Source organism: Plecotus auritus, assembly GCF_963455305.1.
Source record: "Plecotus auritus genome assembly, chromosome: 6".
NCBI lineage: Eukaryota > Metazoa > Chordata > Mammalia > Chiroptera > Vespertilionidae > Plecotus > Plecotus auritus.
Genome location: NC_137773.1, coordinates 28,855,253 through 28,879,022, shown reverse-complemented (window position 1 = coordinate 28,879,022; position 23,770 = coordinate 28,855,253). Strand labels below are relative to the sequence as shown.

At 39.0% G+C, this 23,770-nt stretch overlaps 1 protein-coding gene across 1 annotated transcript in view; it reads left to right on the top strand.

Annotated features, from left to right (window-relative positions):
• The first annotated feature begins 217 nt into the window (after window positions 1–217).
• NDFIP1 (Nedd4 family interacting protein 1) overlaps window positions 218–23,770 on the top strand; it is a 42,033-nt gene continuing 18,480 nt past the window's right edge. Inside the window, exons 1-2 of the mRNA XM_080672099.1 lie at window positions 218–525; window positions 20,766–20,856. Of these exons, the coding sequence (XP_080528225.1) occupies window positions 463–525; window positions 20,766–20,856 (154 nt within the window). The 5' untranslated portion in view covers window positions 218–462. The remainder of the gene's footprint in view (window positions 526–20,765; window positions 20,857–23,770) is intronic.

Here is a 23,770-nt window from a genome sequence, read left to right as displayed (position 1 = left end):
TGCTCATCACCAGCGTCGCCCTCTCGGTGGTGGCCAGTGGCAGCAATTCGCTTTCGGTGGACTCGAACCCGGCGCTTCCGCCTGGGAGGCGCGAGGAGAGGCGGACCCGGGCCGAGGCCGCACCCGGGACCAGGGCGGCGGCGCGAGCTGATGTCGGGCTGGGAGGGCAGGGCAGGGCCGGGAGGTTCGGGCCGGCCTGGCAGCGCCGACTGCGCGCGCCGGGGGCGGGGCGGGGCGGGGCGTCGCGGCGTCGCCGTCCTGGTCCCGCCTCCTCCCCGCGGCCGAGTCGGAGCCTCCGCGGCGGCGCGCACAGCCCGAGGAGAGCGGTTCTCCTGGTAGCGGCGGCGGCCATCGAGACCCACTCGAGGCGCGACCGTTCGGCCTCCCGGCGCTCCCGGACGCCGCGCCCGCGTCCCTTCCGCGCTCTCGCTCGCCCGCCCTCGTCCCTGCGCCGGCTGCGCCATGGCGCTGGCGTTGGCGGCTCTGGCTGCGGTGGAGCCAACCTGCGGCGTTGGGTACCAGCAGGTGAGCGGCGCCGCGTCCCGCCCCGGGCCCGGGACCCCGGCCCTGGCCTCGCTGCCGGCCGCGTCAGGCCTCTCTAGCCCGGCCCGTGGCCAACTTGACGTCGCGGCTTGGCAGGCCGCGCTGGGCCTGGGCGGCCGGGCGGGCCCGCGCTCGGAGTCGAGGCCGCCGCGGGCCGGGCCGGACCGGACCCTCCGCGGCCTCGGGCGGGGCCCGGGCGGTGGGAGAACCTCTGCCCGCGCCTTCCTGCGTTTCCCTCGGCGGGCGGGTCCCCGAGTCAGAACCTGCCACCGCCCGGAGACATGGGCCTGGAGGCCTTAGGTTTTCCCTTTTCCACCTTGGGTTTGATGTCATTGGGAAGGGGAAAAGCAAGCGTGAAATGGAAAGGAAACTAGGCGGAGGGAAGAGATTAACATCTCCGTAGCCGCCGCCGACAGCTCATGGTGCGAGATGCGATTACTCAGGGTTTCAGAGCCTGGTCTGTGTCGAAACCCATCCCCCACGCCTCCGTTTTAAGACAAAAGTAAAAAACAACACCCCCCCCCCAAAAAAAAAAAAAAAAAAACCGAGGCGAGAGACAAGCCTGCATTTTGCAGTAAATTTGGAAAAGGCGCTGTTTAACTTTGATGGTATCCCAAAATATCGAGCTACGTGGAAGGCTGCAGGGCGTGTGCCTGGGTATGTTTTAATAGCTTGGAAATGACATTTAACGAGGTTTAATAGCATAGCTGGGGAGGAAATGTATGGGGGATGATTGGATTATTATCTAGGGTATGGTTTATGAATTGAGGCCCCAGGGGAAAGAGCTGTTTGTTTCACTCATCCCTCTCTGTAGCCGGGTTTCTCTCAGAAATTCAGAGACCTTCTGCAGGGGTTTTAGAGGTATTTAACACATTGTGTCTGGGAATCGAGCCAGGTAGTCACTGATGTTGATTGGGACCGCAAATAACTGCTTGCGTTTTGTCGTGTTTCAAATGCTTCCAGTATAATTTGCGTAAAATGTCAATCGTGCTTCTACGAAATGAACTGTTCTATCTGTACTTGAGAAATAAAGAAAAACAATACGATTAATACATTCGAAGTAACCCTGGTGTGGCCAGTTACTGACTTTTGTTTTTCTGTCATCTGCTCTGTGTTGTAATTTCCTCCTTCCTCCAGCCGGACTCCTGAAATGACTGGTTAAGAATTTAGCTTCTTGGTTTCATAAACACGCCCAAATTGTGGCAAACCAGCCTAGTCTTAGATCCCTCACAGCCTGGGCTCTGGCACATGCTTTTTTATATGACCTTGGGCAAGGCTCTGGGTTCCTATCCACTAACAAAATACCAATGGCAGGCCTCACTTAACTATCACCAAGGTGTTTGCAAATCACCCGTACCCCCCCACCCCCCCCCCCACCCCGGTGTGATTTAATTCATTCTTTTCATCTTGCCTTGGATAAGGTAAGCAAGCAGAATGCTGTGGCTTTTCTTTGTACTGCCATCTTCGTGAGCTATTAGGTAGTGCTCACACACTGCTAGAATACAAAAAAACCTTGGTGGAGTATCAAAATTATGCATTCCTTGGTGTAGTATTTAATAGCTTTAAATACACAAAATTGAGGTATGTCAGGGAGAGCCCATCATTATTTTGAAGAAATAAGCTTCAAAAGAGAGTGAAAAAGAAATGATCTTCTTAGAAAAATTGGAAAATATGAAAGCCAAGAAAAACAGCAACCCCACAGCAAAAACCTGTCACCCATAGATAATCAAAGATAATATTTTGATGTGTATCTCTGGATTTATAGCTGTGTAAATACAAGTATAGATGAGTGTATATGTGTACAGATAAGGAAAGCTAATATTGATTTACTATGAGCCTTTACTATGCTCCAATCACTGCACTAACTGCTTTACATCCATTTTTTTCACTTAATCCTCACAAAACCCCTATGAGGCAGGGTTTGGTAATGTATCAGCGGTTGCCAGCCGGTGGTCTGTGGACCACTGCTGGTCCGTGAGGTTCAAAAGGTTGGCGACCGCTGGTATAGATGACAGTGAAGACTCCAAGAGGCTCAGGAACTTGCTCAAGGTCACAGCTTCTAAGTAGTGATTATAAGGATAAACACATACTCACCTACTTAAAACATAGGCTCCTGGTCCAAATATAGGCATATGAACCCATACATACATATACAGGCACAACTTTGTACACACAAGTGCAATTTTACTGATTATACTTTACACACACTTTGTACACATGTACACGTTTATATGCCCATATGTGCATGTGTGTATCATGTTCACAGACACGTGCATTTGCAAATTTTCATGTATATTCATGTACATGTATACATGCTCATGCATGCAAAGTCATTCAATATAGCTATATAATATGAGTTCACATTTTTATGTGTGTACAGCATGTAATTGTATGGCTGCACCATAATTTAACCAGTTGCTCATTGTTGATCACTAAGGATGTTTAAATTTTTCATTCACTGAAGTTTCTTTTACATGCATCTTCATCTATTTCCTTGGTATAAGTTTCTAGATGTGGAAATGCTTGGTCAGAGAATATGCATATTTAAGAGATTTCTGAATTATAGAATGTTGGTGAATTATCCAGACAACTTGATATGAGCATGATACTCTTTGGTCGCTACAAAAGGCCATTCTGACTTCTGTTTAATCAAATTGAGTTTGTCTTCTATTGAAGTAAATGTAATGAAAACCATATGATTATTTCATAAACGTTAACACAGTTTTGCCTTTAAAGGTCTTTTTATTGGTAGTGCAGTATATGCACAACTTAATTTAGCATCATGACAGACTATCCAGAAAGACTGGGCTCATAGCTTCCTAGCAGTTTTATCCCTCTCTGCCTTTTTTTTTGCATTTTAAAACAGAGTGTGTGTCCAAACATTCTGAAGCACTATTTGAGAAAGGTCTCGGTAGGACCATTGTTGAGATACCTGTTAAGTATTGCATTTATTCCTGTTCATCCATTCCAAGCCCTCTTTGTGTCACTGGAATAGATTTTTGCATATATCATGAATTTTGCCAAATGCTTTCTGAAATATTTTGAGATATAAAATTTACAATTTTAACCATTTTTAAGGGTATAGTCTGTTTAGTGGCATTAAATACATTCACATTGTTGGGCAACCGTAACCACCATCCATTTCCAGAACTTTTTCATCTTTTCCCAACTGAAACTCCATACACATTAAATAATAACTCCCCATTTCTTTCTCCAACCCTGACAGCCATCATTCTATTTTCTGTCTATGAATTTGATTAATCTAAGTACCTCATATATAAGTATTTGTCTTTTTGTGACTGCTTATTTCATTTAGCATAATGTTCTCAAGGTTGATCCATATTGTCGCCTATATCAGAATTTCCTTCTGTTTTAAGGCTGAATAATATTCTGTTGTATGTATATGTCATATTTTGTTTATCCATTCTTCCACAGATAGACACTGGGGGGCTTTCACCTTTTGATCATTGTAAATAATGCTGCTGTGAATATGGACATATAATTATCTCTTGAGTGCCTGCTTTAAAGTCTTTTGGATATATACTCAGAAGTGGAATTGCTGGTTCATATGGTAAAGCTATTAATTTTTTGAGAGCCTGCCATACTGTTTTCCATAGCAGTGCACCACTTTATTCATTCATTCATTTAAATCCTCACCAGAGAGGATATTTTTTCAGTTGATTTCTAGAAAGTAGAGGGAGGGAGGGAAAGAGTGAGAGAGGGAGAGAGAAAAAGAAAAACATCCATGTGAGAGATACATTGATTGATTGCCTCCTACATGCGTCCCCACCAGGGCTGGGGAAACTGCAACTTGGGCTCTTGACTGGGAATCCAACCTGTGACCCTTCTGTCTGAGGGATGATGCTCTAACCACTGAGCAACCAGCCAGGACAGCTGTGTGCCAAGCAAGTGTAGTACATCCTGTTAAATTAACCTGACTTTTTGAATAGCACAATTTATGTTAAAAGTTCTAAATACTAGCTTTAAATACTGATAGAATTTAAGAATGTTTCTAGTGGAATATTTCCTTACTGATTAAAGAAGTTCCTTTCATGTGCATCTTATACCACTCCCCAGCAATTTAGTATAATCTTTGACAGCTTTTCTTTTAAGTTCATGTATTGCAGTAATATTAGTAATCAGAGACTAGAATGTGATTTGGAGGTCTTTCGGAGGTAGGATAGTTTATGAATAGAATTACAGTACAAGGGGTTAGGAAGTGAATCCTGTTTAATTTCATTTTTATCAGAGCTTAACTGGTTTTTAAAATTAAACATTTTTTGTTGTACAGTAGTACACAGATACATTCTTCATATATTAGAGTTGAACAGTAACTTTGTAAAGGAAAACCTTACCTCAAATTTGGTGTGCATTCTTCAGGCTTTTTATTTTTTCTTTGCTTTAAAAATGTATTTAAAATTTTTTAAAAATAAGCTTTACTTTTTTTTTTTAAATAGGTTTTTATTAATTTCAGAGAGGAAGGGAGACGGAGAGAGAAAGACAGAAACATCAATGTTGTGAGAGAATCATTGATTGCCTGCCTGATACATGGCCCCTACTGGGGATGGACCCCATAACCCAGGCATGTGCCCTTGACTGGAATTGAACCTGGGACCCTTCGGTCCGCAGGCCGACACGCTATCCTCTGAGCCACATCTGTCAGGGCTAAGCTTTACTTTTTGTAACATTTTTAGAATTTCAGAAACATTGAGAAGATTATACAGTTTTCATATATCCCCAGACTCAGTTTCCCCTGTTAACATTTTACATTCATATGGTACATTTAAGACAATTAATGAACCAATATTGATGTATTATCCTACATAATAAAAGGCTAATATGCAAATTGTCCCCTCGACAGGGAGTTCCACTGGGGGCGGGGTGGGGCTGGCCAATTGCCCATGCCCCCCCCCCCCCCCCCCGCCACCAGCCCACCCCATCCCAATCAGGGCGGGCGGGCAGGTCGGACCCCACTGTGCACGAATTCGTGCATGAATTCATGCACTGGGCCTCTAGTTATTAACTAAAGTGCATACTTTATTTAGATTTTTAGTTTATCTAACCTCCTTTTCCTGTTCAGGATCCCATACAGGTTACCATATTACATTTGATTATCATGTCTCTTTGGGCTCCTCTTGGCTGTGATAGTTTCTCAAAATTTTCTTGTTTTTGATGACAGTTTACGGGAATATTGGCCATGTATTTATTGAGTGTCCCTCGATTGGGATTTGTCTGAAGCTTTTCTCATGATTAGACTGGGGTTATGGATTTTGAGGGAAGAAGACCATATAAGCAAGTGCCATTTTCATCACATTATATCAAGAATAATATAATCATATAATATCAGCATGACTTATCACTGTTGATTCGACCATGATCACTTGCTTGAAGTAGTGTTTTTCAGGTTTCTCTACTGTAAAATTAGTCTCCCTCCCCCCCATCTTTTCATGCTGTACTCTTTGAAAGAAAGTCCAACCCACGATGCATAACCCACACTTAAGGATTGGGGAGTTATATTCTACCACCTCATTGAGTGCAGAGTGTCCGTGTAAATTATTTGGAAATTTTCTGCATGGGACATTTGTCTCCTCCATTTATCTATTCAGTGATATCAGTATGGACTCATTAATTCTTTGGGTTACAATCCAATACTACTTTATTCTCTCGCTCAAACTGTTCCAGCTTTGGCCATTGGGAACTCTTTCATTTGGCACCTGTGTCTCTTCGACAAAGCTCCATCATCGTTGTTGTTTTAAAGCACTTCCTTACTTTTTGGCACGAGGCTCATCATGTATATTTCCTGTGCCTCCTAGAATCAATCATTTCTCAAGGAGCCCTGGTTGCATTTATTAAAAACCAAGGTCTGAGCTCACTGCTACTAGGGTATCATTGCTTGTAGGCCTTCTAAGCTGACAGAGTAAAGAAATATATGTGTGTATACGTATCTCTAAAATTTTTCTATATGTAACCATCTGTATTAAACTAACCAACTCTAATCTGTTACTACATAGATCTCTCCAGTCCCTGCCCCTCACTTACCTATAAACTCTGAGTCCAACAGTGAGAAATCTGGCTCCCACAATCCACTATCCATTTACCTAATTCATTAATTCTAATATACATGTGTAGCAGTGTCAGAATTGTTAACCCCATACCCTAATGGGAAATAGTTTTATCAGCCAGAGGACAGGGTATAATAGGTACAGATTCTTTTGCCTTTAGTCATACAGACTACTCATTTCCAAAGTGATTTAGGTACTTACTTTCCCCCATGTTCTTCAGTGGGGTTGTTTCATACATTTATAATGCAGTTTAATTTTGTCACATTCTGCATACCATACTCGAAACCACCACCAACTTAAATGGTGTTTTTAAAAAATTTTGCATACATTCAAGTCCACTCTTTGTGCTGTAAAGTTCTATAGGTTTTGACAAATGTATAGCATCATTTTTTCATTGCATTTTAAACAATACTTTTTAAGAAAAATGGTTGGAGTGAGCCCTTTTTTATTTTCCAAAATTTCCTATTAAAAATTCTTTTTTAAAAACTTGAATGGAAGTAATTTCAAACTTACAGAAAATTACAAGAACAATATAAAATAACACCCATATCTATTGCCCAGATTTATCTTAAACATTAAGGTTTGCTTAGCAATGGATACAATCCTATAAAAACAGAATGAGTTACAAGTAAAATCTAAGTACTTTTACTCACCATAATCCTTTTTCTATAGAATTCAGTGGTTATTTTGCTATTTACTTTGTTAATTATTTTTAATTTACTTTGTCCTCATTAAATTTAGATGAAATTCTGTAGATTTGGGAATCAGGTATATCGTTTCCGTAGTATTCTCAAGCTTTCATTTTAGGAGCTTTATGTTATAGCATCCAAACTTTTCATATAGCTTTGTATTAATAAGCAGTTTTGAAGCTTGTAATGTAGACTTCAGTATCTGGAAGGTTCACCTTGGGCCCTAAGTAGAGACTGATTCGGGAGAACATAAAAGGACTTTATTAAAACATTTAATCACTAATAGTCCAGCTTCCGTCATGAAGTAAGTAGTTGTGTGACTGTGGGCAAGAACTTTAACCTTCTAGCCTTCATTTTCTTATGCAAAATGAGGTAGTTGGACTAGATAATTTTGACTATTTGCAGCTTTAAAGTGTGTGTGTGTGTGTGTGTGTGTGTGTGTGTGTGTGTGGAAGCTGGTGGCTTTGATGCAGAGAGACGCCACTCTATTGATGATTTAGGAAATTTCTTTTGTAATACATAATTATTTTTAAAAGCAGATAGGTGAGTTTATGCCAAAAGAAAAAAGTTATGCATGATTTAAAGATATAGAAAATATCTTCTTAATAGTACATTTTAAAAGAATGAGTCACTGATAAAAATACAGAATATTGTTTTGTAATTTTGCAGTAGTAAAAACATTGTTTGTCTTACCCTTCTGGTCAGCTTCGAACAAACATTGTATATCATGGCAAAAAATTAATAATGCTTTTATAAATCAGAAAAATAAATAACTTTTAAAATGTTCATATAAATTATTTTTAGAGCAATTTTAGGTTCACAATAAAGTCAATCTTTTAAAAGCAAGGAAATATTAATTTTAAAAGTTTCAACTTTAAAAAAAAAAGAAGCTGGCTCTTTGATTTCTAGTATTATTCGTTGCTTTTAGTAGGTGCATTTTCAGAAGTTTTGAAAACCTGCTCATATTACTGTAGAAACAGCAAAAGAAGTATGATAGAGTTATCTGCAGCCTCGGAGATCTTATACATGGTTGAAGAAGGTTGATAGGAGATTGTTTTCAACACTTGTCCTTGTGTTGCTGAATTGCATTTTCAGATATAGTATTTTAAAGTGTGCTTGCAGTCAGTTCTTAGTCATGTATGTTTAGGAGCAGCATTAGGTCGCTTAAATTATTATTTAGCTGTCCCTAGTTAATGCTTTAGTTATTTCTGAGAAATGAACTCTTTTTCTCTTAAAAAAATATGGACTGACTTTCAAATGCAGTGACAGTACCAAAGAATAGTTAATGATGAAGGAAAATTGCACCATATAGTGAGTAAAAAGGTTATAAGATTATTTTTATTCTACCCCAAAGGCTAGACGGATATCTGAAAGATGGGATCATGGTGATTTTTATTTTCTTCTCTATATGTCTATCAGGTTTTCTCCTTGTGAACGTACACATTTTGTAATCAAGAAGAAAAAAGTATTTTTAAAAATCGCCCTGTTCTTTCATGATTGTAAAAATGTTATTTTTGTGCTTGTCTTAGAATATGTTTAGAGTACAATGTATATTTCTCCCACAATTTGTATCTTGGTTTTCAAAATGTCAGGCTACCATTCACCAAAGATTTTTCATTTGTAATTTAAGTGGCATTTATGAAGTGCCAAGTTACATGTTTAAATGTTATTATGGAGTGCACAAGGATGCGCCACAGGTGTTCCTAGTTATAAATTTACTAAGTACCCGTGGATTGCTGCTTTGTTTGTTGTCTTTCTGCCTTTTCCTCCCTTCCTTTTTTTCTTTTTTTTTTCTCTCTCCCCTTTATTTTCTTCTTTCCCTTACTTAATAGTACCCTGCACAATTTTATGCACATATTAGAGGCCTGGTGCACGAAATTGGTGCATGAGGGTGGGGGGCTTCAGCCCAGCCTCCTGTACCCTCTCCAATCTGGGACCCCTCAGACATCTTTCTCGAAATCTGGGACCACTGGCTCCTAACTGCTCACCTGCCTGCCTGCCTGATAGCCCCTAATCACCTCTGCCTGCTGTCCTGATTGCCCCTTAACTGCTCCCCTGCTGGCCTGATCACTCCCTAACTGCTCCTCTGCTGGTCTGATCGCCCCCTTACGGCTCTCCCCTGCTGCTGGTCTGATCGCCCCTACCTGCTCTCCCCTGCTGGCCTGATTGCCCCTAACCACCTCTGACTGGGTCCCCGCCACTGTGGCTTTATCCAGAAGGATGTCCAGAAGACATCTGGTCTAATTTGCATATTACCCTTTTATTAGTATAGATTAAGTATTCACTAAATTCCTGTTGAGTGACTCTAATCAATGAGACTATATTATGGTATTATATAATATTAATTATAGTAATTCAGAGAATGAGATAGTTGATAATTTAGAGAATGGGATAGTAGATAAAAGGTATCATTTTGAGATAGAAGAAGTCACTTGGTTCCAGAAACTTCTGGGAAGCCTCTGAGATGAAACTTGAGCCTGACCTTGAAGGATGGGTAAGATGGACATGAGGGAGACAAGGACTTTTGGGGGAAATGGTGGATTCTCGTGATCTGTTTGCCATGGGCAACTTGTTCAGTTCCTAGAATGCATCATCCTCTCTGGCCTGGAGACTCTCTGCACTCTATTTCCTCTACCTGGAATGCCCCCTCTCCCCCAAACCCCCTCTTAATTTTGATAGTCCGTCCTAAGGGGAGTTTGAATATCTTCCCCTTTCCTTAATTAGGTTAGTTTCCCCTGAGCAAGGCATTCCCCTTTTGTGACACATTTTGTAATCACATTTTTATCTTTTAACTTTTTTTTAAAAAATATATTTTATTGATATTTTACAGAGAGGAAGGGAGAGGGATAGAGAGCTAGAAACATCGATCAGCTGCCTCCTGCACACCTCCCACTGGGGATGTGCCCGCAACCAAGGTACATGCCCTTGACCGGAATCGAACCCGGGACCCTTCAGTCCGCAGGCCGACGCTCTATCCACTGAGCCAAACCGGTTTCGGCTCTTTTAACTTTTTATTTTGTTTTTATATCAAAGGTGTACACACATAAAGGTTAGAATCAAGTAGATCTTTTAGGCTATTAACAACAACAGCGGTCTTCTGCTTGCCCCACCTTCTCCTTAGTTCTTTTAGCTGTTTCTTTTGCTGTTTTGCGATTATCCTTGTAGTTAAATAACATTTACAGTTCGCGTCTTAATTTTTCTGTTTTCAGCATTTTAAGATAAATGTTTTTATTGATTTAAGAGGGGGAGTGGAGAGAAAGGGAGAGAAACATTAATTAGCTTCCTCCTGCATGCCCCCTACTGGGGATGGAGCCCACAACCTGGGCATGTGCCCTGACTGGGAATTGAACCGGTGACCTCTTGGTGCATGGGATGACACTCAACCAGCTGAGCCACACTGGCCTGGACAGTTTTCTGCCTTTGGAGCAGGGGGGACTGGGTGGGAGTTAATCCTCACCTGAGGATAGTTTTTCATTGATCTTTTAGAGAGAGTGGAAGAGAGGGAAAGACAGAGAGAAACATTGATGTGAGAGAAACACATTGATGGTTGCCTCCTGCACAGACCAGGGCCTGGGCTGGGGAGGAACCTGCAACCAAGGTACGTGCCCTTGATGGAATAGAACCCGGGACCCTTTGGTCTGCAGGCCCGTGCTCTATCCGCTGAGCCAAACCAGCTAGGGCGGTTTTCTGTATTTTTAAAATTGTCATCAGTATGGGATAGAAGGATTTAGCTCTCTTTTACCACTCACACAACACTTCCTGTTTCTCCATTTTTCTAATACAGTTATATCTATATGTGGTTAGATTGATATTCAGCATTTTAATAGTTGAAAATATGTAGTATACTGTGGTTACTTTTCTTTGAACAGTACTTGATTTTCCCTAAAGTTATTTTTTTGTTTGCTTAAATTTCTATGTACATACCATAAATTTGCCAATAGTACTAATTCATCCTCAGGCTCTCACCTAATAATCCTAATAGTTTTTTGTTACGTTCAAACATGTCAGATGTTTTCTTGACTTCATTTAGGGAGTGTGGAGCTCTTTCCTGGTCCTCTGACCTGTTCTAGAAGGTTGCTCTTCAGTTGTCATCCTGGGGATTTCCTTTCCCAATCCTTTTAATTGAAGTGCTTTTCTTTGAGTCACATATTTCTCTCTTGCTTTACTGCTTCATTTCCATGGAACATACCTTCAGTATCTTTCTCAAAAAGAATGCATGGGAGGTTAACTTATCTTCACACTTAACTTAGATTTCTGTGTTGGAAGCATTTTCCTCTAGAACTGTGGTCGGCAAACTCATTAGTCAACAGAGCGGCAAACCGCGGCTTGCAAGCCGCATGTGGCTCGTGAGCCGCAGTTTGCCGACCACTGCTCTAGAATTTTGAAGACATTTGTTCAATTGCCTTCTAGGTTCCACTGTTGCTATTAAGAAGCCTGAAGCTAATTATGATGACTGATTCTGAGATGTGGCCTACTTTCTCAGCCCTCAGGAGCCTCCTTTTATCATCAGTGTTCTTAAATTTCACTATGTTGTAGTTTGGTGTATATCTGTTTTCATCCATTGTGCCAGTTACTTAGTGGGGTTTTTTGGTCTGGAAGCTCATGTCTGTCAGTTCTGAAAAAATGTTTAAAGTATGTATTTGATTTGATTTTTTTTTCCTTTTCTCTTTGCAATTTGGATTTCTTGTACAGATTCTTTACATTATAAAAATCTCATATATTTCACCTCTGTCTTTTTCTCTACTTTCTCTGAGCCTTTCTCAATTTTATATTCTCTTTAATACAATTTTAATTTCTGTTGTTATTTAATTTTTTTGCTATTTATTTTTTAATAAGTTTTTATTGATTTTTAGAGAGAGAGGAAGGGAGAAAGATAGAAACATCGATGAGAGAGAAACATCATCAGTTGGCTGCCTCCTGCACGCCCTCTACTGGGTATTGAGCTCACAACCCCAGGCACGTGCCCTAACTGGGCATCAAACCAGTGACCTCTTGGTTCATAGGTTGATGTTCAACCACTGAGCCACATCGGCTGGGTTGTTGTCATTTTTTAAAAATGTCAGTAGTTCCTTTACTTGGTATTTTATGTTTTACCAAGGTATTTTTCTAGTATCTTTGAGATGAGACATTGTGGGCCCATTAATTTCATGACCATATTTCTAATACATATTTGCTCGAGTGTGTAAGTATTAAAATAGTTCTGATATTTGCCAATTGAATATATATATATAAATCTGTATCTATATCTGCAACCCTACTTAAGTCTAGAGTGAATCTCTGTAGTTATGTCTAATCCAAAAATCCCTCCAATTGTCTCTTTAATTTTATTGAATTTATTGACGTGACATTGGTTAACAAAATTATATAGGTTATAGGTGTACAGTTCTGTAATACATCATCTGCTTATGTGTTGTGTGTTCATCATCCCAATCTGTTGAATTTTTAAAACTTTCCTCTAATTGTTCCCCTTCTTCTTCTTTTTTAAAATAGTACCCTTGTTATATGATTCTATTTTTTTCTCTCGTTTTTCTGAGAGTATTGAATTTTTTTCTTCTCTTTTAAAAGTTTTCATCTTCAGCATAGTTGTTTCCTCTGCATTGCCTTTACTCTCTTTGCTTTGACCTTTTATGACCTTTTATGTTAGAAGCTTGCTTTTGGTGCATGGTGATCTTTGCTTGCTTGGTTAAGAATGCATGGTCTGTACAGCAGTTTGGAAGTTGCTCTGTATGCTTGATGGAGTTTCTCATTGAGGTCTGTACCTAGCGTGACCTGACTAGGCTTTTTCTTTGATAGTGTCTTCAGGTCTTTACTTCGGCTGGTCATTTCCCCCAAGAACAGGCCTGGTTGCTAGTATTCTGGGATTTGATTGGGGGAAGAAGGCTGGGAAATCTCAGCATTTAGTACGTAAGTCTCTCAATCGCTTTTTTTCTGATTTGCTACTCTTTCTCCTAAAACTCTGTGTTTCCAGCCCAGAAATCTCTGCTTTACTTTTTCACCAGAGAATAAACCTCTAATCTTCTAATGGGGATTCCGGGCGCTGTGTGTTTAACTGTATCTCTAACTTTTCTGCTTTTAAATCTCATTTTCACTCATACTTGCACCAGTACCTGGTGCTACCCATTCCTTTTTTCTTTTTAAAATTTATCTTTATTGTTGACAGTATTACAGATGTCCCCTTTTTTTCCACTATTGACCCTTTTCTTCCTACACCCACGTCTCCCCTCTCCCACCCAGTCCTTCACCACACTTATCGTCTCTGTCCATGGGTTATGCATATATGCATATAAGTTCTTTGGCTAATCTCTCCCCACCCAACCCTGCCTTCCCTCTGAGATTCATCAGGCTGTTCCATACTTCTATGTCTCTAGATCTATTTTGTTCATCAGTTTATTTTATTCATTAGATTCTACATATGAGTGAGATCATATGATACTTGTTTTTCTCTGACTGGCCTATTTCGCTTAGCACAGTGGTCGGCAAACTCATTAGTCAACAGAGCCAAATATCAACAGTACAACGATTGAAATTTCTTTTGAGAGCCAAATTTTTTAAACTTAAACTTCTTCTAACGCCACTTCTTCAAAATAGACTCGCCCAGGCCATGGTTTTTGTGGAAGAGCCACACTCAAGGGGCCAAAGAGCCGCATGTGGCTCGTGAGCCGCGGTTTGCTGACCACTGGCTTAGCATAATACTCTCCAGAACCCTCCATCCTGTCTCAAAGGGTAAGAGATCCCTCTTATTTTTTTTTGTTTTTTTTTCATGAATACTATTTCATGTGGTGCCACTGATTCTTGAGGGTATAGTGTAAGAGAGGTTGTTTTTCTGCTTTCTGGTTTAGGATTCCGTTTCTTGGGTCTACTATGCGAGTTACTGCTTCTAGCTTTCAGGATTTTATTGCTGCTTCCTCCATTATTACTTACCTTTTGCCTTAAAATTAATAAAATTTTAACATTTACATTTCAGAGGGTTTTGGAAGGGATAAGAGGCAAATGTGTGTGTTTAATCTTTAACTGGAACATTATAATCGTAATTACTTCTTTTGATTGTCCTTGTTTTTACTAAATTACAGACTTAGTGAGGTAAAAAACACTAGTCATGTTCACTGTTGTGTCCTCAGACTGCACACCCGTCATGGCCTGATGTGATGATCATTGAATGGTGTTAAGTTAATGTATCAGTAAAACACTTGTATAATGGAAGTTCTGTGATGATGGGGTAGAGGGAACAATATGAAATGCCTGCTACATTTCCCTGTTGACTCTTCTTGCAGGAGAAGGGGACCTCATGATCAGGCCTAAATTAAGGCAGGCTCCTTTGAATAGAATACCTTGTCCCACCGTAATATCTGCCCTAGCATGCTGGACATCAGGTAGTTGCGGTGGTGGCATCGGTGTCATTATCATCATCATCATCATCATAATCATAAGCACGCATAGCTTTGGAACTTCTCAGCCTGACGGAGAGCTCAGTAGCTCATGGGCTAGCAAAGCCAAGCAGGCTGCATGCATCCAGCACATGTCCCTGGGTTGTAGGCATGTCCTTGTCACTTTCAGTGTCTGTATATTTGACTTCACTGTCTTTTTAGTGTAGGCTATTTCACTTTTTGGATATGCCACTTGATTGTTTTTAATAAATGTGAACTGGTAGTTAAGATTAGCCGCCATTTTTCAACGTAATTTTCTGTTAGAGCTCCACATCGGGCTTTGTGAACGTGATGTGCCACACTCACTGTTAAGTGCTGGGTGAATGCAGCCATAAACCATGCAAAGGTCCCAGTCTACAAGAGCTCATAGTCTACATCTCAAATCCTCTGACAGCTCCTTTTTCCCCCTTCCTGTATTGTTAGTGAAGTATGGTTCCCACCAGTAGCGCATAAGTGTTCCCACTTTCTATGCACACTCAACAATGCTTGTTATTTTCCTTTCCAATTTTTTATGGCCATATTAGTGGATGTGAAGCGGTATCTCATGGATTTGATTTGCATTTCTCTGATGACTAATGATAATTGAGGATCTTGTGTATACTGGCCACTTATATATCTTCTATTAAATTTTGTATCCTTTTAAAAATTAGATTGTCTTTCCATTATCGAGATTCTCTTTGTCAGAATTATTTACCTTATTTTAAATGTTATCCCCTAATTAATAATATCGAACTGTTCTTGAATGTAAATAACTTGGTTAGAATAACACAATTTATAGTCAATGTACAATAAAAAATCTACAGTCTATATGTAATAGAAAATTTACAGTCCTCACAAACTTTGGCTGTTTCTGAACAACAGTAAAACAGCATACTCAGTTGTTTATGCACTAGCAGAGCCAGAGCTAAAGAAGTGTGCTTATTTACTTTCTGGTAATTATACTGTCTCATTTGGTAGGATTTAAGAGAGTATACAGAAGTAGTGGGTTGGAATGAGAGGTTTAAAAATTGCATTTTAAGGTAAAAGTTTTATAATAACTCTAAAATTAGAAGTGGTAAGTAACATTTAAAGCTAGAGTTTAGGCATTAGTTCAAGATTTTCTGAAATTTACTGATAATCACTTAAAGAAGGGATTTAAAACTTAAGAGAATTTTGTACACTTGAAACCTATATGGTTTTATTAACCAATGTAACCTTAATAAATTAAATTAAAAATACAACTTAAAAAAATCTTAGAATTTTCTTGCTGTTTAAATAAGACTCAACCAAGAAAAAAGTGAGTGGTATACAATACTTGTACGTCACGGAATTTTTGGATAGTTCATCATTATTTTCCACGTGGTTTTTGGGTTCACGTGAATTATGTGGTATATTTTGATACTTTTTCTTGTGTATAAGGATTTATGTGTATGTCTTTTTTGTTTTTCTCTTTGTTGTTTAGTATGGTTTTTTTGGTTTTTTTTTTTTTTTGGTCGTCCCATTCTTAGTGAATAGAGAGAATCCAATTTAAAGACTTTTAAATGCCTTTAGGTACTGCCATTGGTATAATTGTAAATTTTGCTCCTTATTTAGGCCTAATCCTAGCCCTGGCTCTACTATTGCCTAAAAATAGCTCATTTCTAAATTGAAGATTATCTTTAGAACTACTTAGGGGAGGGTAGTGAGGAAGTCTTCTTGCTGGGGTGGAAAGTCAAATAAGAATTTAAATCTGTAGGATGTGAGACTTTAAACTTGTTAAATTCAAGTTTGCTTCTATTAGTAACTAGAGCTGTGAATGATTTCTGTACAGGGGATTCTTTAAACTGTTGTGTAGCTAAAACATCATATATTTATTTCTAACAGCAACAGTATAGGTAGGATACAGAGGAATGTAGTAAGGGGGAAAACATCCATTATTTTAGATGTGTTAAATATATTTCATAGGCAAAATCTAAAGGGCAAAATATTATTACCACCTATTTGTAGGTAAATATTAAACAATAAATCGAGGTTGATCAAGGCCAAGAGACAATAGCAGATTGTGATAAATCTAAGGTGGGAACATGGATAAGTTTTAGGGTTCTTCTGGGGAACCATGACAGAGTCTGCTCAGAGTAAAGAGAGGGGCATCAGGAAAGTGGGAGTGAGGCACAATGTGTGGCAAAGAGAAAGCCCATCGGAATTGTACGATCATTGGATTATTCCTATTTCAGCAATGGAGATATAGGTAATTATAGGTAGTTTTGTACTAAGCTTAGTACTTTATATGGCATATAGGTAATTGTATAATTCTTTTTTTGGGAAAAAACCATTTTTACTTATTTAGAGATCAATAAAATTGATCAAACTTATTAAAAAAATACATGACATAAAAGAATCCAGCCCTCGACATGTGTTTATTATCTGTCACAGTTAATAAGGATCTCCCTCACCCAGTAGTACAGAGCAGGAAGAGAGCAGAAGGTCCCACCACTTTTCAAAGCCTCTCGCAGTATCTCCTACAAACCAGGATTCTGTGACAGTAGGTTGTACTCCGGCTCCCACTGACCGAGTTGATAGAAGAGACGGGGTATCTTTCCAACACCAGCCCCACAGTGACAATGACGCTTATTTTCTGAGAGAGGCTCGGAGAGAACCTGAAGATCCCTGAGCCCCAGGGATGTGGCAGGGAGGACTACATAGGAAGGGTTCTCAGGGACAGAAAAGGGGAACCTCAAAAATACATTTGGAACCAAATAACCAATTTTATGGCCTTAGAGGTAAGTCCCACTGCAGTTCTAGTGCACATGTTCCCCCCCGCCCCCCCTTGTTACTGTGCCTGACTTGTTTAGCTGGGAGAGTAATAAATTCATGGCTGTAGATGCCCCCAAAGTCTAAAAAGATGTATACTTAGGGATTCAGTTGTTTAGCAAGTTGTTATTCATCCAGATGGTGGTGACCAAATACTTGTTGAAGATGATTGTCTCTTTTCCTCCCACACTGTAGTATTTTATTTTAAACACATTTCTTGACAGAGCCTAAATGTATCACCAGCATTATAGAAAACATGTCGGTGCAGTTAAGTCCTGGATCTTTCCAATATGGGGAGCCTCTGTAGTCAGAGTGGGTGTTTTTTGTTTTCAGTTGAAAATAATTTTAGTATATGATTCTAAAGTGGTGAATTTTAATGGAGCAAAAACCGTCACCTATAAATGTTTCTTTTTTGCTCACCAAAGAGAAAATGGGGGTTTCTGTGACAGTTGGAATTTCTTTGCTCTGTTATCTGTTACTCTGGTGTGGGATGATCAAATTTCTCATTTCCAGGTTGCTAGGAAACAGGCAACCTATCTTATAGATACTGACATATTAGACCTCTTTATTCTTTGGACTTCTGTAATTTCTTAGAATTGTCATGCTTCCTTTCTAAAACCTAAATTATGCAGAGGCAACATGATTATGTGACCAAGCTCAGGAAGTATAAAACAAGTCAAAGATATCAAGCTATGTTTAAAGAACATTACTAGATTTAAAAAACATTACTAGCTACAATATATTAAGGCAATATTCTTGAAAAGTCCATATTTGCCTCTGTTTTTGCAGCAGACTCTTGCTTTTTAAAAAATATATATTTTTATTGATTTCAAAGAAGAAGGGAAAGGGAGAGAGAGATAGAAACATCAGTGATGAGAGGAAACCACCGATGGGCTGCCTCCTGCATGGGGGGATCAAGCCCACAACCCCAGCCTGTGCTTGTGACTGGAATCGAACCTGGGACCCTTCAGTCTACAGGCCGACGCACTGTCCACTGAGCCAAACCGGGAAGGGCAAGACTCGCTTCTTTTGCAACGTTCCTAGGACACAAAGTGTGGTTAGGAGTCGGCAGAGAATACCGTGTAGAGCTTCAGATAATGTTAAAAGTATTTCATGTGAGCCCTGCCTGTGGCTCTGTGATCATGATTAGAGTCCTGGGTTGCAGGCTTGATCCCTAGTTAGGGGGAGAGCAGGAAGCAGCCGATCAGTGATTCTCTCTCATCATTGATGTTTCTATCTCTTTCTCTCTCTTCCTTCCTCTCTGGGGGTGAAAAATAGTATAACAAGTGAACCATGGCCCCAGGATAGAGAATTTAAAGAATTTACTGATTTGGTGTCCTAGGAATATTGGCATTACTATAGCTATTTTGCCCATATGTCTTCCTTTATGCGTCATAGTGACCGGTCGTTCTGCCGATTGGTCAATTTGCATATTACCCTTTTATTATATAGGATTATTTTTTTCACTTAGAAAATTATACAAGTGACAAAAGGGAAATTTATCTTAGGTTACAATATAATTACTTTGGAAATGCTTTAAGTTTAACATTAGATTACAGGGGTTTAAAAAATGTGACCAGATGGTAGATGTTGATGGAAATTTGATACAGGAATTCATTTGAATTTGAATGCTTTATAGAATTAGAAAAGTTTTGTTGTCTCCGATTTTGAATAGTATAGGGATTAGAGACTGAGTGGTTAGTTAAAATGTAATGAATTAAGGAGCTCTACTTCATGTTATGACAGGTCAGACTCTCTGTTTTTATGTCTCAATTCAAGATAGAGTTCTAGCAGTTGGTTTTGAAGCTGTGTATTTTATGAGTGGCTTAGTTGGCAGTATGAATTATGATGATATGCAGCCCGGATGCAGAACCCCCAGTGAGTACTCTGTTATTACTTTACAGATTGATTCCCATTCTCAGCCAGTTTATCTTTTAAATGAGCTGTATTCTATTGTCACACTGGAAAAATTAAAACAAATGTCTTTGTTCAATGAAGATGAATTGGATAAACTATCCATATGGCAATGGCAGGAATTCACACTTTCAGTGTAAGTAACTGCAGCTGTAGATTTGACTAGTGAGGAAGTTGGTTAGATGAATTGACAGAGGTTATATGTATAATTAGATAGAATTTTATATTTTAATTTAAGATCTAATTTCCAAGCCCAAACTGAATATAATGGTAAACCTTGGTTTGTGTGATTTGTCTTTGTCTTAACAGATTATTTTTATACTAGAGGCTCGGTGCACGACATTCATGTACTTAGAGGTGGGGGCGTCTTTCAGCCAGGCCTGCACCCTTTTGCAATCTGGGAGCCCTTGGGGGGTGTCCAACTGATGGCTTAATTGGTCAGTCGGACATCCTTAGCACTGCAGTGGAGGCGGGAGAAACTCCTGCCACCTCCGCTGCGCTTGCTAGCCATCAGCCCAGCTTCTGGCTGAGCAGAGCTCCCCCTGTGGGAGCGCACTGACCACCAAGGGTAAGGTCCTGAGTTGAGCATCTGCCCCCTGGTGATCATACGTGTCATATCGGTTGTTCTGCCGATCGGTCATTTTGCATATTACCCTTTTATTATATAGGATTATTTTTGTCACTTAGAAAATTATACAAGTGACAAATCTTCATTACAAAAAGTTAGATGTATGTATAAAAAATATTCCTGTGATCACATCACTTGGAGATAAACAGTGTAAGCTGTAGATGTCTATCATTCTAGACCTCCTTTCCATTAACTATTTTTCAAAGCTAAATTGTATGATGTACTATTTGGTAAATTTAGTTTTTTTTTTTATGTAATAGTATTTAGAGTGATTATCTGTTTGAGCCATCAAATTTTCTTCATTTTCATTTTTATGGCTGCTTAGTAGGCTTTTGTGAGATGAACTGTAATTTATTTAGTAAGTATCCCATGATTGGAATTTAGGTTGTTCCTAATTTTTGCTGCAATGACATTTACAGGGTTGGGCAGAAGTAGGTTTACAGTTGTTTGTATGGAAAAATAAGACAATAATGATACAAAAATAAACTCTTGTGTTTTGCATACTCACAAATATAAACCTATTTTTGCCCTACCCTGAATATATACCTTTTGCCTCTGTCTGATTTTTCCCTTAGGATAAATTTCTGGGAGTGGAATACTTTGTAAAGGATTTGCACATTTTAAGACTTTTGAAACAAATTGCCAACTAGCTTTCCAGAAAGGCTATTCCAGTTTTCAGGTTCTTCTCTATCTTACTGGTTTTATACTTGAATTAAAATGTGAAATTTTTATTTAGTTGCAGAATGTGGAAGAGCCTGTACAGCTGGAACAGGTTGCATGTGACGCTCCTCCTCCTTACAGCAGCATCTCTCCAGAGAGTGCAGTAGGTAGGTAATGGGCCAGAGGACCACTCAGCTCTTGAAGTGCACTTAGCCATAGACTTGTCTAGTATGTGTTATTGGTGTTTACCTTTGCTTCAGCTTTCCTTAAATAGTTTTTGAAATTATATCTAGTTCTTAGCTTGAGGTGGAAAAATACTAATGTTACTGTTCTGAAAAACAGGTCAAACCCCATTTTATTTTGGAACTCAATTTCATTCCAACAGACTCTTAATATAAAAGAAGTAGAAATTTAGGAACCAGGTACATTACCTAATTTTAGTTCTTTTTGTAGTTTCCTTATTAACTATTTTGCTCTTTGTGACTGTAGTACCTATGGTGTGGAATATAGTGTGTTACATTCTTTTATGCTAGTAAATTTCTTAATTAAAAACAAAACAACTAGAAGTCTCCTAACTCTTTCATTCTGTTCCTCATGGTTTAAATGTTCCTCATAGTTTCCACCTTCCTTAATTAACCTTTCATCTTCCCACATTATGTCAGATTATCTTTTTAATTTTCATGTGTATGTGTAGAAGGGATAGGGAGGAAGAAAAAAATCTCATTAGTTGAGGACTTTTGGTCGGTAACTAGAGCTTTCTGATAACCAGTTCTGCTTTTATTGCTGAAAGTTGACCACTTTTAATGAAACCTTTAAGGCCCATGGTGCCACAACTCAACCCAACCCACTCTCAGGGTGGATAGGCAAGTTGAAGACAGCATTCATACCAAACAGCCTCAGAATCCTTTTCAATACAGCACCTCAGGCAGTTGTCATCAATTGATGTGAGATTAAATCTTTTGGTAGTCTCTGTGGCCCGAGGCTGCCATTGTAATTAGAGGATCATAGAAAGTTTCTCACCTTTATTCTGGCTTCATATTCTGAACCTCATCATCTTGAATTAGTTAAGGTATTTTTATTTATAAGTTTCTGAAACTAATAATGCTAACATGATTTTGGAAGAATTCTAGGGTGTCTTGTGGAATCAAATTAAGACAACAACAGCAAGACTTGGGAAAGAATTGCAATGCTAGTCCTTATTCACTCATCTCTGCCTAGACCAGCAGTCGCCAACCTTTCGGACCTCACGGACCACCAGTTGTCTGTGGACCACTGGTTGGTGACCGCTGGCCTAGACCAGTGGTCGGCAAACTGCGGCGGCTCGCGCGCCACGGTTTGCCGCTCTGTGACTAATGAGTTTGCCGACCACTGGCCTAGACTATCAGTACTGGTCTTCCATTAAATACGTTCATGAAAATTCCAACTGATAAATAAGAAATTGGATTTCTGTTTATTAATGATAAAAGTCCTTTATTTTTATAGGAGATAATTTTTCCTGAATATCTTAGTTTCTATTTTGTATACTTTTTATTGTTGATAGTATTACAGATGTCTCCCATTTCCCCCCGTAACCATTTTAGATAGAAATCTTTCTCAAACACTTCTTTCCCTTATTCACTGACATTTCATATTCTTTTTTAAAAAATATATATTTTCTTTATTGATTTCAGAGAGAGAATCATTGATTGGATGCCTCCTGCATGTCCCCTACTGGGGATCAAGCCCGCTACCTGGGCATGTGCCCTTGACCGGAATTGAACCTGGGAGCCTTCAGTCCTCAGGTTGACGCTCTATCCCTGAGTCAAACCACTAGGGCTGTTTAAAAATTTCTTTATGATTTAGGGATTACAACAAAAACAATCTCTGAAAGGTATTCTGTTCTATACTATAGTGGTGATTCCTTTATTCATTGAGATTTGTAGAACTTTTGACTCAAGAACCAAATTCCTCCTTGGTTTGTCAGATAACATCTCCTTTTGCTTTCAGCACGAGGTCCTCTACCTCTTCCTCTTGTTTTTGTTAATCTTGCTGTGGGCCTCAATAGCAAATAACCAAAGTTTCTAAGATTGAGTATAAAGGAAAGAAACTGTAGAATAAGGCCTGAAGAGGTCTCTCTTGAATAAGGTCTTTGGGTTTTGTGGCATTTTATCCAACTACAGAGGCCTTAAAAAACAAAACAAAAGAAACACTTAAGTTCCTCGGTCTCTATGAACTCTTTTAGTTCCAAGTTAGGGAAATAGTTTTTAGAGATCATACGTTATTCAAGACCATTCATTTTTTTATTATTTATGAACTAGGGTTTTTCTTTTTCTTTTTTTTTTTTTTTAAAGGAAATATCATTAATGGCTTAAATGGCCTTCCACCCTTTGTTAAATTAACATGGCTTATTTTTAAGATAAGTGTTAACTGTGTGGACTTATTAGTCCATTTATGAGAAAAAAGAAACAGAAAGCAACACGCATTTTGGTGGAGGGAAAAATAACAAATCATTGTTTTGTATATTCACTTTACCTATTTTAATTTGTGATATATAAAATTTAACAGTAAAAAATACTGGATTTTAACTTGAAAAGATTGTCATTAAATTTTTCATGGAAAATTAAAATTGTATGAGATCTGTATGGATGGATTCCATTTAAAAAAAATCTTTTGAAATAGGGAAATTAAAATGTTCTTGTTTACCTCAACTTAAATAGTAGATATCAATATAATTTTTGTGTTAAAAATTACTCTGGCAGTGGCTAATTCAAACTGTACATTTCTGTCTGTTATGTGACTTTAGTATGATTTGATTTAAAAGTAAAAAGAAATTTGATAGGAAGTTGTATGGAATATTTTATAATATATACATACACATGTGTATATGTATACATGCATATATATATATATATGTATGTATGTGTGTATGTATATATATATATATATATATATATATATATATATATATATAAAAGCCTAAGCGATCGGCCGACCGTGCAGTAGCTATGACACTGACCACCAGTGGACAGACGCTCAACACAGGAGTGGAAACCACAGGCATGGAAACATGGAACAGACTGATGAATCTCAGAAGGGGGGAGG